The sequence below is a fragment of the Platalea leucorodia genome (genome assembly GCF_965183815.1).
Source record: "Platalea leucorodia genome assembly, chromosome: 3".
In the NCBI taxonomy this organism is placed as follows: Eukaryota; Metazoa; Chordata; class Aves; order Pelecaniformes; family Threskiornithidae; genus Platalea; species Platalea leucorodia.
The window spans coordinates 17,348,386-17,365,233 of NC_138825.1; the positions used below are offsets into that span (position 1 = coordinate 17,348,386).

The following is a 16,848-nucleotide window of genomic DNA, read 5'->3' on the forward strand; positions in this document are numbered from 1 at the left end:
TAAGAAAATTTCATGTATTTATCAAAAAATACAACTATGGGTGATTCTATAAAAGATGAAGCTCAAGAGCACTCTTCAGATAGCTTCTGAAAGAAGATACTCAGCTTGTCACATTGTACACATTGAAGAGTCCATTTACATTAATGCATGGCTGATTGGAAATGTGCAGAAAGCACCTGCTCCTGGCTTCTGGAATGTTGAGAGTACAATTTGCAACGTAACTAAATCAGTGTTTTTTTTCCTTGTAACCCATTGTCAATGTTACTTTTGTGTCACTCTTTCTTATCTAAGCATGGGTTATTTCTGTGTTTCTCTGCATGTACATGATTGGAAAAAAATAAACTAAATCCCTAATATGACACTGATTGCATCTCCATTTGTCTACAGACACTTACCTTATACTTTGTCTCTTCATGTTTGGATACTATTGCATTTACATATACTCATGACTCTTACTGTTGTTTCTCTCCTCTTCTTTATTCTCTTCTTGTCTGGAAATGCTTTCTTCATGGAACCATTTCACCAAATCCATAGGTAAAAGTAAAGGTATTACATGATTTTCTTTATTTTTTAATGCCATCAGTATACTTTAATGTATGTATAAGTAATGCAAATAAATGTAAATCTTTTTGCACTGATAACATGAGGTAGGTATATTTTTAAAGTAAATATTTCATGGATATCAAGGTAAGGAGAAGTATGCTAAAGTACAGGCTGACCTTTTTTAAAGTTTGTCTCCTGGTTTTGTGAGAGAGCTTTGGCAGTCATAAAGGAGGCTACAGTTATAGAAAGCATTCAGGATGAAATAACAGCCACGTTTTGAGGTATGCATTTTTCTGTTTTCAAAGAATTGTAGTCTGAAGCACCAGGCACAGAAAAAAGCACGATGTTGTTCAACAGAGACTCTCTGGAGATAATCTGTCCAGGGCCAGTCCACAGCTTGATGTAAGTTGTAAATCTGAATAGCACTGACTTCAGCAAGTCTCTGCTATCAGCTGATCACATTTGCCCTGAGATTTTCCTTGTATATTAATCACTTTGATTATATCTGAGACAAGAATTGGACAAAGAATGAATGCCAAAGAGAATTGTGGGGTTTTTTTCAGAATTTTTTACTCTTTTTTGTTTCTTTATGTAAAGAATACCAACCATGTTTACTTTCTTTCTCCTGGAGGGAACATGTGCAGTAGGGTCAAGACTTTTCTTGTATAAATAAACACCAGGTTTTGCTATGAGGATACTTGTTCACAGACATCACGTAAATATATTTTTATGATAAGAAGCTGTCATTAAAAGCCATTAAATCTGTGTTACACATGATGAATAATACAGTTCTATTAATCTTAAGCATTTGTCAGGGTGTGTCTACTCGGTCTAAATCAGAAATCCAATCTGCATGGTCATGCTTTGCTAACTAGTTACATTAGAAACAACCTTCTACGTTCCTTGGTGTCTTGGCTGATTTAGTGTCTCTACATATAGAAAGCTCATGTGATGCAAAGACTGTAATTACAAACCTGTAGTGTCTCATTCCTCTTCATATCAGACTCTCTGGAGAGACTGCGTAGCTGGTTATAGGTGGGATACTATTTAAAGGGCTATGTGTGTTCTGCAGCTGTAAATCTTCTTGCTTAGGAAAAGTTTTAAGCAAGTAGAATGAAAAACAGTCTACTGATTTATTTGTTTTATAGGATTGTTTTGTTTGTTGGATGGCTGATCTTTGTTGTGGTTTTCTTAACAGTACCTTGTATGTATGACTTCCTTATTACGTATTATTACTGTCTTATTCCTTAATGGTAGATGTCTTGGCTGGAGTTACCTTAAAATGACATTTTATAGTAACCAAATCTTGAAATTGTAGATCATTTCTATTAATATTCAGGAATTCTTTTTCTTGATTATTCTATACACAGAATACATGATGTAGTATGTACAACACTGAAGGGTTTTTTGTATAAAAGGAAAACATAAATATTATGAATATATATTATGATTAGTAGTTGATCTGGAAAACAGATTTTAGCAAAACAAAAACTATTGTGCAATAGTTAGACATCTATACTTTAATTTTAAAAGGTTTAACAATTATATTCACAAAAAAATGACCTTGGATATATTAGCTACATTAACGTTTAATGATGTGCCATGTGACATAATTTAAACACCAGTCACCAGTCATCTAGTCATTTGACTACATTTTTCTTTTCACATTTTAATTTTTTATTAGATTTATTCAGTTTATATGGGAATACTGATTACTTTACTATGTTTTGATAATGACAATATTTCTTCTGCAAATACAACAGTGTATATTTGTTCAAGTGGATGGAAAGGGTTTATATGTATACAAACTCCAGCTGCGTGTAACAGAAAATATCTCTCGATATCAAACCATATCCTCAACCAGAGGAAAATGGCCTCATTTTATTGGCTGTCCTGAAACTACACTAATATCCGCTATTGAAACATGTGACCTTGAAACAGTTGTGATAACACACATTCATAACACATGACAATAAAACAAAAAGTAGGAGGGCGATGGAAAGGAACGAAAGGACAAAAGAGGAGCTCAGCATTGAATTCATTTGCACCTATTTCAGTCTTTCATTATAAGTTCAGTTCCTTTAGAGGTAGGTAAGGTCAGTAACAAAAGTGATTGCAAAATTCTGATTATATCATGAATTATTCTTATTTTGGAAATATAAGCAATAAAAAACTTTTAAGAAGCTTTACTATGTAATTTACCCTGAAGAGTATAAATGGCTGAAGAACCACCATCTTCTTTAATTGTGTAGGTATTCTTTGGGATACTGGAAAAGGAAATAAAAACTATGTACCTTCACAATTAGGACAGAATGTTGACAGGGCAGGGACCTGGTGTTGACAGAGGAAGGAGGGGTGAGACAGCCTTTCCAAGCGGGCAGCAATGCAAAATCCAGTACGATCTCACCGGACATACCTGCTATTTGTCATTTAGTTGTAAATATAAATTGGGATACTCTGGATAATTTCCCCACAAAGATTGTATTGAAGCTTTATCAATATTAACAAGGCTGTCACTGTCCCTTAGAGCAAGGCAGAGGTAGAGCTCAGAAGATGTCACGGTGCTGAGACATCTGTTAGTAATCCAGGTCATATAACTCAATCTATTTACAAAACCAGCTGACATAAAGGAGGATATAACATAAAGCTGAGAGCCTATATAGAAGTTTGTCTTATAACTTTAGAGCTACACAAAACTTGTTTCCTATTCCATTACTCCTTGCAGATGCTAAGCCTAATTCTAGGAAGAGCCACAACCTTTTAGTTGTACTGGTATTCGTTTATTTTCTGATAAGCATCATATATGTTCAGAAATACTTACGAATTCCTTTTTTTTTCCCTGGAAATCACCTACCTGTATACAACTTTAGCAGTAGAGTTGTCGCAGCTGTAGTGGAGAAAAGACATAAGCAAGGCAAGGTTTGTAAATGGGGTTCATGTTTTTACTAGACCACTTGAATACGCTACTCAGAGCAATTGTTTGAATTCAAAGCAAACCTTGAAGTCTGCTGCTCATAACAGACACGGAAAAGGATTTGTTTGCCCAAACAAATTTGTGCTCAAACAAATTTTGTCTGCTTTCTCCAACTATTGTATGTGGTCTAATAAAACTACCATTTCCATCTTTAGGCCTTACCTTGTCAAAAGTTAGTATCTCTTGGATTTCCCATGCAGAATTATTTTGTGATGAATAGTAATATAACTAAGCTTACATGGCAACTAATGTAAAACACTTTGTTTCTTTATTTTTTCCACAAAATTCCTCTTCTCCTTTTCATTTTCTTTTGATGACCAATGAAAGGGATTTATAGTTACTATAACATAGTGACATATATTACTTCCTTTTTATGTTGCAGTTCTCTTAAGCTTATACATATTTTTGCCTATAGTTTATATCTGTGTAAACAACCTACTTTTGACTATATATATTACTCATTTTATACCTAAAGACTATGTTCGTACTCCTATTACTTTAGAGATTATATACAGCTTTACATCGTATGTGTGTCACTCGGGTCCATAACAAATTATTAAATGATATCTAGCTGAGCAATAAGTGTTTCTACCAAAAAATGATTGTACAACTGCAATTTATTGTATTAGATTACATGCTTTTGATGTGCTGATCTTTGGTATACTGTGTACAAATACTGAAGAAAGACTTCAGAACGTCAGTTTATATACGTGTCAACTTCCTTGCCAAAACAAGGCAAGTTTTGTATTGCACAAGATATCATACAATATCTGTAAAACCAGAGTGACTCTACTGGGTATTTGTAAGAGCAGAATTTTGTTAATTATCAATCACAATAAAAATACGGCACTGAAAAATAAAAGTAATTTAAATAACTCTTTAAACAATCATGAGCATTAAAATGGTATGTTATAGCTAAGTAATTATGTAGTGCTTGTGTCATGCAACACAAATATTACCTTGTGCTAGTAACCTCCCCTAACATCAAATTATGTGGAATTCAGTCATTAACCTCAATGCAACCACAAGTTCATCTTATTGTGACGACTTTCATTTCTCCTCTGTTTTCAAAGAACTAAAATAGTTTTGGCCTCTTACACTCTCTGAACCTCCTGAGATTGTTGAAAAGCCTATCCTCGTCTGCTTTTGTGTGTGCTGCTTCAAAGTGGGTCTGAAAGCCATACATCCTCCAGCCTTCCTTGGCTTGAGCCACCAATAGTCCAGAAGCTGTCTAAATGCTTTGGTACAGCACTGAGCTATAGCACAGCTTATTATTTTTGGCTTGGTGCCCTCTTGACATGGATTCAATTACATGCCTTCTCAACTGCAGCTGGCTTTTGCCTGGCAAGCGCAAAACATGGACAGAGAGCTTGCTTGACTCTCTGTACTTGTTCACATATATGCTAGGTGATTGGTTTGATTATTTGAAAGACTCACTGCTAGAATTGAACTGAGTTAATTTGGGAGTTTTACACAGAATGAGGTTGCCAAGCTTGGGTAACTGAAATTATTTCTAAGTGACATTACAGCAGAAGAATAGATAACCTACATTTCCCTGCTCAATCTCATAGTTGCTGCTACTGATTAAAAAACCAAATCATTAATGTTTAAAAATTTATCCTCCATTTAACAGGGCCCTAGCATTCTGTCAGTCTTGTATAATTTACAAAATGGTCAACACAACTGTTTTAAAATATTCTATATAAAATTTACCTGATTCTTTTTTTAATGAGAATTACCTTTTTAAAGAAATTAAGGAACATTAAACATAAAGCTCTTCAAAGTGCTCCAAAGAGCAGTAACTACACATCATATCTGTTCTATAGTGACATTTTTTTTCTAAAGAGCCTCATAAGTATACTTAAATAGTGGCTGATGTTCACAAAAAATATTGCAATTAAGTTCTTGTGTGTGACCCATGCACCTATGCCTACACATATGTGTTCCAATAAACATTTATACTATCTTTATATTTTTCTGATTATTCTGTTCAAATTTTTGTTCAATATCATAATGAACTAGACATTAAATGTTTTAATCATAAGGGTGATATCTTTATATATTTAAAAGTTGTGGTGCATTGAAACAAATAATTTACTTGCACTTCAGTGAGTGACTCCTAGCAAGCCTAGGCATTTGGAGCTGCAGATTCATCGTTATGCTGAAATGTGATCAATTAATGTTCCCTAAGGAGGAAAATGCAGCAGAACATGACTGTTGAAGAAGTTTTCTGTCTAAAGTACATGGCTCAGAAGAAATCCATCAACATCAGGACCAGAAATGCAAATTCTGTCTTGAGACACATATGCACAAAATTATATCTGAGATAGCTGATTCCTAATCAGCAGTATGAAAAGAAATTGTAAGGACCTGCCACAAATATCAAGAAAACTATATGAAGAAAAGGGAACACATTTATTTTAAAAATGTTCTTTTTCTGACATAAGTCACCATGTGATAATGTCCAATCCACGCCATGTGTTCTAGTACCTTTCCACCACCAAAATAAAACATTTACCGTATTCTGAATCATTCTGATGTCACTCAGAATTATCATGTATCATATATACATATGTATATGTGTCATAGGTCTCCTGTGGATTCAGAGGAAAGAAAATAAATGTGGAACTATGAGGGATTTTATGAAAAAAAGTGTTATATTTGGAAAAGTGTAGATTTCTGCTGTGTACAGAAAACATTGTAGTACAAGATAGTACATATTTAAGATTTTGGCTCCCTCGACACTAGGCTCTGCTTCTGAGCATAGATTTCTCCAGAAGATGGGTATGCTGACAGAGAGCCTTTCAAAATAATATTAAAGCTCTTTCAAGATGAAGATATATTTCAGACCAAAAAGTAGGTGGGGCTTTATTGAGGATGGGAAACAGTAAGGCTGTCACTCTGAAGAGGTAAAAAAAAATTCTTGAGCAGGTAAGCAATGAAGAAATAGGAAAACTAGTCATTTCTTCCTTAAAACAAACATTTATTTTAATGTATATATAAATATACATAGCAAATGAGTATTAAAAGCTGCAGCAAACTGTATCTTTTTCACAAAATTAAATTCCATGAGAGTTTCATACAAATTTCGTAGGCATTTACAACAAAACAGAGATTTCAGAGAGGTATATTCCTTGGATATCCTGTAGAATGTCCTGGAACCTTCTTTACACCTTCTTTTAATATCTGATGACACTACTGAGCCAAATACATTGTCAGAGTGACACTAAGGATTACAGCTTCACTCTAGGGTTGCACTACAGCTAAGATTTTCCTAGGATAAAATTCAGTCCTTGAAATCTCCAAAAGCAGCCAAACAAATCAGCCCAACAGGCTCTAATTTATATTATTTCAGCGAAAACAACAAATAATTGGAGATTATTGTACATCTTACTTATAGCAGAAGTCTCAACTGACTTTAACATTAATCCAATCAGAATCATGCTCAGTGGAGTTTCACCACTTAAGTGGAAAGAAATCAGAGCCCTAGGGAGAATATTTTCAAAAATCTCTAAGATTTCTCTACTTGCAAGCTTATTAAATCCAGGAGTAAACTTTATCACAATTTCTAAAGAAACTAAGTTTAATGAAAGTGAAGAACTCTTAAGAAAACCACCCTAAAATTATACTGATATAACTGAAAATGTGGACAATGCTCTCTAAATGCACAGCATAACAATATCTTTCCAAGAAGAATGACTTCCTGCAAAAGAGTTGAAAAAGACATTTAGTCTGGTCAGAATTGATTGTTCTTGTAGAAGTAAGAACACTGCGTACAAAATTTTTAACCTGCTCTTTAACTCTACAGTAATTTTCTATGGCTGTAATAATACGCCAAGTTATGTGGAAACAACAAAAATTTGAATTATTCAGTCTCCTTTAAAATCTTTTAATTAAACAATATAATTTGCACCAATACTAGTAATATGTGTCTCTCCTGGTATTCAAAGCCTTCTATAACCCTGTCATTCTTAATTGCTTCAAGGTAGCTTTCTATCTTCACTTCAGGGACCACCCAGAGCAATTAAGTATCAGAACAGTGAAACTGTACAATGAACTGGGAAATTCAGAAGCACAAAGGAGAAAACTTTCATAGGAACTAAGCCTGGATGATGGACCATGGACTTTGCTATGAAATTCCACCTTTACCATTCTTTTAATGGTTTTCATACATACCCACCTGTTATCCAGATATCTTTTTTCCAAGCTTGGGAAGAAAGGAAAGCAATTGAATCTCTTTATTGAATTCATTTACTCTAGTGAAAGAAGTAGTTTTTCCCCACTTAAAACAGCTATATTTTGGGTTTTTTGGTTTGTTTTTGTTTTTGGTTTTGTTTTTGTTTTTTCTGTTGGCACCCACTTACACTAATTTTCTGATCAGCACACCATTTAATTTAAAGTTTGCTTTTGTAACTTGCTAATGTGATTTAGAGATTCTGGTACATCTTGTTGCCTGCTTAAAGTAGACATTTGTTCCTTAAAGAAGGAAAACATCTGGATAACAAGAGGCTACCAGAGAAACTGGTAGACCACACCTGGCACTGTTGGCATCACAGCATTGATTTGAGTAGCCTTTTTATATTGGGGGTGGGGGGAAATAAAAGCAGCTGGATCTAATCCCTTTCACCTGCCTTTGCATGTTCTTCAGACAGAGAAGAGGCTGCCTAAAAAGCAAAATTCAGCAGTGAGTATAAGTCTGTAAATTTTTCACTGGAGTTACCCTTAGTTAATAGGTCTGTCCTGCATTTCATATCATGTGCCATTGTTATCCCATTGTCAGAAGGGCTATCCACCCAAAGGAAAGGAGGCTAAATATTTTCCTGTGACCATTAATATCCTGCTTCGGAAGTGTAACTGTTAGCTAAAAACCCTCAGAAATTGATTCCTGATGCCAGCTACCTTGGTAATTATGTGACCCTACTCCCACCCAACAGTAACATCTCTCTCTAGGATTAAAAACTAGAAATAATTTACCTGATTTCCCACTTCATTGAACCTGAATATCTTTATTAGGAAGAACTCGATTTATATCAAAAAGGTGCCAGATAAGTTCTTTCCATCTCAGAAAAAAGGGCATCGTAGACATTTTGCTGATAATACAAGCTGGTCCTTTGATTTTCTCAGTTAATGGCTTTGCTTAACATTTTGGTTTTACAAGGTACTATGCTTAGTATTTGCACAAGTCAGTAAGAAATATTCAAAAAAATCACGAAGCTCAGTTATAGGCAAATCACTTTTGAAAACTATGTTTGTATGCATATGAGATACTTAATGTTGTGATTTGACTATTGAACCTGTGCAAAACAAAGCATAAATGAGTTTTAGAGCCGAATGCCTCTTTGACAATGCTGTTTTCACTATGAATAATGTGTCATTTAAATGGATTTTTGATATTATCTGTATTAACTGCAGCTACTAACTAGTTGTTATGTAGTTTTCAATTTTAGAAGAGTTTTTTGGGTGTAAGTACATTGAACTGTAACACTGGTATATGTTTACATCATCACAAAGATGATGTGAGAGTTCAAAAAATTCTGATTCTGTTTTAAATTAATCTTTATACACCTGAACATCCCCAGATCACTGTGGTACAAGTACTGAACTGGTGCTCTCATGTCACCTGAATACTTGTGCAAACTATAAATTTTGCAGGTATACCTCAAGGTGCTTTCATGATTGTGAACCTTCAAACACATATAAATACAGCTGTGTCTGTGTCAGTCATGAACTGATTTTTTTGGTGTCCTTAGCAGACTTTTCAGCCGTATAGGTCTCTGCAATAAATTATTCAAATAAGGATACTGTCCATGACTGTAACTGTATTATAAGCTTTGGAAGAAAATTTAGAATTCAGAAAAGAATCATATAAAAGTACCAAAGTGCAATATTGGAGCAGCAAAGGTAAACTTAGAAATTGGTAATTTTATGAGATTCTTGTACGCTACAACATATTTATCTGTATAGGATTGGTATGTTCATACATATCCATACACCCTATATTAGACAGAGGGAAAGATCTATGGCAAACATGTATTCTGAACATTACCTAAAGCCACCTGAGTCCCACTGTTAGTCTACTGCTACGTACCCCCTCAGAGCAAAGAAGGGAGCTGTTTAGACTACTGTGAAGAGGATATATTCCTGTATTCCTATTGAAAATATTGAGAAGCAGTGAATACAGAGTAAAACACAGTAAGTCATTCACAATTCTAAAGGACAAATTCCTCAACAATTTTTAATAGCATATACACATTTAACATACATACATGTAGCTGCATTCAGGACATAGGCACATAGACAGATAAATAAAAATGCCCTGAGGCATTCAGTTCTGCTATACTTCATCAGTTTACCTCTCAGAAATGCCACTATCTCAAGTTTTCTATAATGACAAATATGTAATAAAAATGACTGCTCTGTCTGCATTCATAAATCACTATTATGTGTCATTTATTCTCTCTTCCAGGAAAATACATGTATTTGATATTTATTCATTGTTCTAAAATAGATGAGAGAGCTATGCCTTGTGTTGTCCCTGAAATAGATAGTCTTGTTAAAGAAACAGGTTTTTGAAAGTTCTGCATTTATTGAGCTGTTATAAAAGTAATACAAAGATGTAATTAATATTTTCATTTTCAGAACACCTAGAAGATCTGTATATCAGCCCTATAGCTTTTAATAAGTACATATAACTCTCAGAAATGTACATATATCTAGGTCATGCTAATTACCCACCTTGGGAGGCAAGAATGTGCCTATACTTTTCTACCTAGTTGGCATACTCTTGAGACCCAAGTCAGAAGAGCAGGCTTCAGAAAGTCTAAAAATACATTTCCTAGGTTCTTAGCCGTTAAACTGCTTAAAGAGGAGGTCTCTCATGTACTAGCTGACAGCCTGTAATTTGTATTATGCAGGAAATAAAACTAGATAATAAAAAACAACCTTTCTGGCCTTGAAGCCTATGAATCACACGTAATAGAGAAATTACTGTGGTAACATGTAAAAAAATTGTCAGACTATAAAAACAGCTGCCTCAGTTTTATTTTACTAGGGATAATTTTATTGTATTTTTTGTGTAGATGGAATTAGGTATCAATGAGTCCCCCAAAACACCACATCAAGCCCTAATGCTCCTTATGGACTAACTGGAAAAAACATTCAAAGCATTCCCTCAAGTCAGAATGTACCATGAAAACTGAAACATCTTCATGGAAAAGCCTCAAACATGTATGGAAGTGTGAATCGAAAGGAGATTAATCTTTCTCAAAGTTCAACATTTTGCTGTGATGATTTATTTTGAATACTTTAAATTGAATGCTACAGTTAAACAATCTCATTTTCAGGAATGTTATGCCGTTCAGTATTTTTGTTCTATATAGACTCTCATAACACATTTACAACAGGGTATGGGGGTCTTCCAGTTATACAGTAAGAAAGAAGGTTGCCATATTATACAGCAATTGCTACACCAGATAAACCTGGGCAAAACATTTTTGTGAATTATTTGTGCAGCAAAACTGGAGCTGTTAATTTTTGCTCTTTGATACAGGGGACAATGCTTATACAAAGCTGACAAAGTCAATGAGGAACAGAAATTGTGATCTAATCAAGAAAATTTTATAAATCAGAGGCTAAAGCAGTCCTGTAAGAGTTCTCTGAATTAGGCAGAAGAAAGATTCAAACTCCTAAGACCCAGAGTTTTAATTTAAATACTGAACCCAGTGTTCTAATATTTAGTTTCTCTTTGAACCTCACCATTCAAGTATATATTCACTGTGAGTTAAGTAGTCTTCTTTAGTTGCCATATGCTCACACAAAAGGATAGGATGGAATCATAGGCTACTTCAGTGAAGGACTTATTATTCTACATCAGAATTATCTTTATTCATGAAGACTTCAAATACTCTCTTAATCTTCAGTTTTACTGTAGCCAGGAAAAGATCCTGTTATTTGCTAAAATTCAAGAAGACAAATGGGAGTTTGTAGTTTCTCCCTGAACATATGAAAAAAATGGGGGGGTTATTTAATTCAGTGAAGTTACAATATTTCTAGTTTAAAAGAATTCCAAACTTTTCCCTGATAATAGATGTTGACTATCAGAGAGAAGGAGGAAAGCCAGTTGTTGAGGTGTATTTTCTGCGTCATTACTGATGTTCAGTTTCCCACGTTGTAGACAAACAGACATTGGGTTATTAACATTCTATTATTGATTGATAATTGACTAATACAACATGTGAAATATATGTACAAACAGCTGAATATGTGCCACGGGGGAGAATACAATAGCATATTCACTTGGATGGGGAAAAAAGTCTGTGCTACAATTTTTTTTATTATTATTTTATGCATTAATTATTCAATATATAACATGGAAGCATCTCTGTGCGTAGTAAGCAGGAGGCTTCTCTTTTACCACATCTATCCTCAGTTTCTAATCTGCCTCTGCATGCTTAACGAAGCTGGAAATTATACACCCATCAGTACACTTGCTCTGTGGGGAAAAGCCATAGGGAAGTGGGAAACTAGACATTCAGTCTGCTTACATAAGGAAAAGCTGAATGCTATTTTTCGGTATCTTTGGACGGTGTTCAAACTGTACTGGTGCTGCACAGAGGAACAGGTTTCAAATACGCCCGTAGTTCCTCCTGTGCTCCTGCATGGTGAGCGTGGGACTTCAGAAGCTCTGCAAGCAGCTTCCTGCTTGGGCTCAGTGTCATCCCTCAGAACTGGCAGCGTCTGATATTTTCAGATAATTAATTTAGTAGAAGTGTTTGAGAATAGGACATATTGAAATGTCACTACAAGGATGCTATCGTGTTTTTGAAGGCTGATATAGAGTAATTGACAGGGGAAAAAAAAACCAAAACAACAACAACAAAATCAAACCCCAAACCCTCTGGCGGTTATAATTAGATCATTATGTATAATGTATATTGGATTATAATATTCACCTTCACATAAATGAGTACATGGGAGGAGAAAAAACAATCTGTTTTCCTTTATATTTGCAATATATTATATATTTATATTTATTTTATCTTGTGTTGCCTCTGTTTTCTAAGAGTCTTTGTTTAGCAGGAGAACTGTTGAAGCCCTGATGCGTTCATGGTTGCAAAATGTCTGTCATTATGCTGAAGGACAGAGGAAAACCTAATTTGCAGTTAAAGCATGAACTTTCTATACCTTGAAGTATGGTTCTCAATCACTATTTTGCCCTTAGTGCATCTGCTGACAGTTTCAGCAGATGTTTGAGTATCAGTGAAGTGTGGTCATGACTGTTGACATGCCCAGACATGTTATTTGTGCTGAAAAAAACAGCTTTCCAGTAGTCCAGAATTGCTACATCTTTGATTCAAAATCTAGATTAATTTATTTTTAAGAGCTCTGCATGGAGCCCCTCTGATTGCTTCAGTGTTTGAGCTTATTGTAGGGTTTTTGTCTGTAAGTAGGCACTAAGAATAAAACCAAGCAGACGGTAGTGCCAATCAGGAGAGTTTGGGAAGAGAAACTTATCAGTGGTAATACAGAGCAAAAAAGGAAGAGGAAACTTTGAACGTTGTTGCTGGGTAAATTTCCTAATTTTGTTACCTAAATTAGCATTATTTTTTTCTGGATTTCAGTTTTCTTTAGAAGCTATACCAGTTGTATTTGGGCTGTTTTTCCTTCTGCCTTATTTTGTGTGTGTTTTGTTTTGTTTGTTTGTTTGTTTGTTTTAACTAAAATGGGTAACGAACAGGGTTTCTGTGGTCTAAGAACAAAGCCACTGCCTGTTTGGAGACAGATAAAATATTAATTGGATTACAGGTGCACTTAATTATCATGCACTGAAGGTGTTCAGTTTTCCTGTGATCAAGGCAGTAGCATGAATATGGACTGAGAGAAAGGTTTTTTTCTTGTGCTAAGTAGAAACCTCAAATAATATGAAAAGGGTGAGTAAAGCTGACTGTGACTTCACTAAAACTTCACGCATCTCTTGTCCCTCCTGTTTCCTGAAGGACAGTGTTTTTCATTATATTGTGAAAATTTATCTTTCTTTTGTGAAGTGCTTTGCTAATTAAATACGTATAGCACCTGTGAGATGCTTGCAGTGTGGGAGGACAGTGACTTTTGGTAAAGGTAGTAAGAGCAGCCTGTTCTGGGTTACTGTGTTCAAAACTTTCCCCTGAAAAGCTAAGGCATCAAGTAGAAAACTCCATGGGCAAACTTCAGTAGCCTGACATTTAAATCTGTTTCTAGATGAATTTGACAACTACCTGTGTCTGTGAAGTTTCAGTGAAGCCAGGAAGGCTCTGAAGAGCTATAGAAATATAGGCATAAAAGATGTTATTATTCCATTCTTTTCTCCTATTGTCTGCATCTCCCCGCTGCTAGGAGAAAGGTAAGGTAACTGCTTCAAAAACTTTAAAACACCATAGCTATTTCCTGCAAAGTATTTTCTCCTAGGACCAACTGTTCTAGTATTCAATAGGCTCAGACAAACCTTTAATAAAACCAACCACCCGACCACTTTGTTATTTATATTGCAAGGGTCAGGAAGGGGATGAGAAGTTTAGAAAATGGGAAGTGGAAAGAGCCGTCAGTGTGGGAGTGGACCGCAATTTAGAAGTGCAAAACCCAGACCTGGCAATCCTTTGGCATCACAAGGTCCTTGCTTGGCTTGAGAGCATAGAGAAAACTGCCTGAGAGACCTGGAAGACACGCCTAATGCAAGCTATCTAGTTGTTCATTTAATCTTTAAAAAGAAGAACTGTGCTTATGCATTTCTGTCACTTTTGATGTGTGATCAGAGTTCAACAATGCTATATTTTTGTCAAAGACATTTCAACTCTGACAGTTTCATATCTTCAATTTTCATAATTGGTTTGATAACAAAATTACTTATATTAAGTTCATGACAACATTTTTTTGAGAGAAAAAAAGCTTCCTTCAACCATCCTCCTCTCCTCATTACTGTATTTTAACTCATATCTCTGAAAGTAATATTAAATATTTTGGCTATAGGCTTGATTTGATCATCACCTGTACATCAGCAAAGAATCTTTCCAAATACAGTGAATTAAATAGAGCTGTGTGTACTTTAGCATACGTGCTTTCAGACCAGTTGAGAAGAAGGACGTTGTGAAGTAGATCTATATCAAGAGAGGAAAGCTAATGAAGAGAAAAACCCAAGACCTCTAGGTCTTAAGCAGAGGTCTGTGATATTTACCTAGGATTAGGTCCATGGGTGAAACTAAGTAGCAGAGTGGTATCATGTGATCCAAGAGTTTATAGTGGTGGCAAAAGAAGTAAGAAATAAGCATAAGAAGGCATAAGAAAGGTGAAAGAATTTACTATGTTTGCCTCTAAAATAAGCAAGCTGAAAGAGTCAAAAACAGTTTTATCTCATCCCTTTACACCACTGACTTGTAAACAGAGTTTCTGTCTATTTCCACCAAAATTTTCATAAGGTTTTGTGTGGCTTAGTCTTAAATAAAGAGAAATAGTTGAAATAATCTCCAAATGTCCAAAACATAAATATTTAGGGATAGCTTTTTAAAATTATGAAGGTACCTAACTCTTAAATGTGGTATTAGGTATCTGGGTACTTCTAGATGCCTACTCCAAAACCACATTATTATAAGCTTAAAAGACCTTGAAGCACAAATGCTTCAAATCTAATATCAAATATAATTGCAGCAGAAAATAGAATGAAGAAGAGGAGGGAATAGGTAGAGTATATGTTATTCCATAAAATAATGTGTTTGAATATAATGCCCAAATGTTTCTATTCCCCCTAAAGAAAGATGTTGAATTTTTATATCTAAACATGGAAAAAGCAAAAAAAAACCCAAACCCTCAGTATTTTTTAAGTGTACAAATTTTATGAGGAAATGGCATACATACATTAAATACACACAAACATTACTTACATGCATTAAAATGTCAAATAATCTGAAACAGAAGTAGCACTACTTCAGAACTACTTCTTTTTGTATAAATCCAGGGGCAATATTAAAATAAAGTGATTCTAGAGCACAATGCAGCATGCTGCATGCATTTAGAATTTATCAGCAAGCTCCCTTTAGTTATCAAGCTGGATAACATTTATTCTATTAATTATTGACATCTCCCAGAATTCTTTCTATGATTTTGTGCAAATAGCTAGTCAGCCTTTTGGCAAATAGGGGCTTTTGAGTGCACATATAGCTGTGAGCTGATGGTCAATAAGTGATCGTCTTTTCACTGGTTTTTATATATCAAAATAAGGACAGAGATGACAAAGACAGTATTGTTTTCATGATTTTACTTCTTTTGAATCTTCTGTTGAAGTTCTACTATCCTGTGTTTTCTTTGGAGTGAAGGAACAAAACAACTGATGCCTCATGTCCCAGTCTTATTCTTCAGCTGCAGGAAATACTCCCCCTTTCCTAAGCAGGATTTCCACCTGGAAGCATGATGCAGAATGGAATTTGGCAGGTTTTATATTAAAAGTGCTTTATTAAAACTGGAGCCAAATTTTCCTGTAGCTACTGCCTCTCTCTTCAGTTGCTAAAAGTGGTGAGCCTAAGACCAGGAAGGTGGGGGCAGAAGTGTAGACAAAGATATGTCAGGCAGTAAGTCCATTGTGGTCAAGTGATGAAAAAGGCTATCAAGGATAGACTGCTAATTTCAAAAGGCACCTTTCTAGTAAGCAGAAGTCCTCAATAGACAGAAGTTGCTGAAGAGCACTATTGCTGCCTCTGTGGTGAAATCAAGTTTTGGCAGAGCTGTTGCTGGGGCACAGATATGCGAAACCCAGTATCTTTACAGTGAGAAAATTTTTCTTCATCTGTCTCTTGGGAATAACAACTACTTGCTCTAATTTTGTAAGGGAGGAGACAGGGGAGGACTGGTATTATTTATGGCAAAGGTATCGGACATAACCGTATAAAAGCCAATCTTCTGCCATGAACCCAGGTATTATGTCAGCTACTAATTTGCTTATGTGGTGAGTGCTGCTCTTATCATTGAATTGCTCATAGAAAAATGGAAAAAAGCCCCACCTGCGCTCCTTCATCCAGCCCAGAGATATTATTGTCAGGCTGGTATGGTAGAAATTTTTTTGTGTTCAGAGTGATAGTAATGAAAAGGGTCATCAATATAGCTAATATTACTATTGATTTAATATTGTTGTTTTTTTTTTAACTTGTAGTATTGCTTTGCCGTGACCTTCCTCTCTTGTAGAGTGCATTCTCTCTTCTCCACTTTTAAGAAATGAAAATATGCATCCCTCAGTCTATGCCTTGAAATAGTCAATAGCTGCTGAAGGAATGTTTTTAACTTGGGGCTTTGATGTAAGACTTTAAGACTTT

The 16,848-nt window shown here is 35.1% G+C and overlaps 1 protein-coding gene across 21 annotated transcripts in view; it reads left to right on the forward strand.

The window, feature by feature from the left end:
* The window catches only part of NRXN1 (neurexin 1), a gene marked incomplete at its 5' end in the record, with an annotated part of 720,955 nt that overhangs the window by 82,496 nt on the left and 621,611 nt on the right, over nucleotides 1-16,848 (forward strand). For 11 of the 21 annotated variants that reach the window (XM_082305200.1, XM_082305203.1, XM_082305199.1 and 8 more), the window contains one exon: nucleotides 535-546. The exons of the other annotated variants lie outside the window; for them this stretch is intronic. In XM_082305200.1, the coding sequence (XP_082161326.1) occupies nucleotides 535-546 (12 nt within the window). The remainder of the gene's footprint in view (nucleotides 1-534; nucleotides 547-16,848) is intronic. 21 annotated transcript variants of the gene reach the window in all.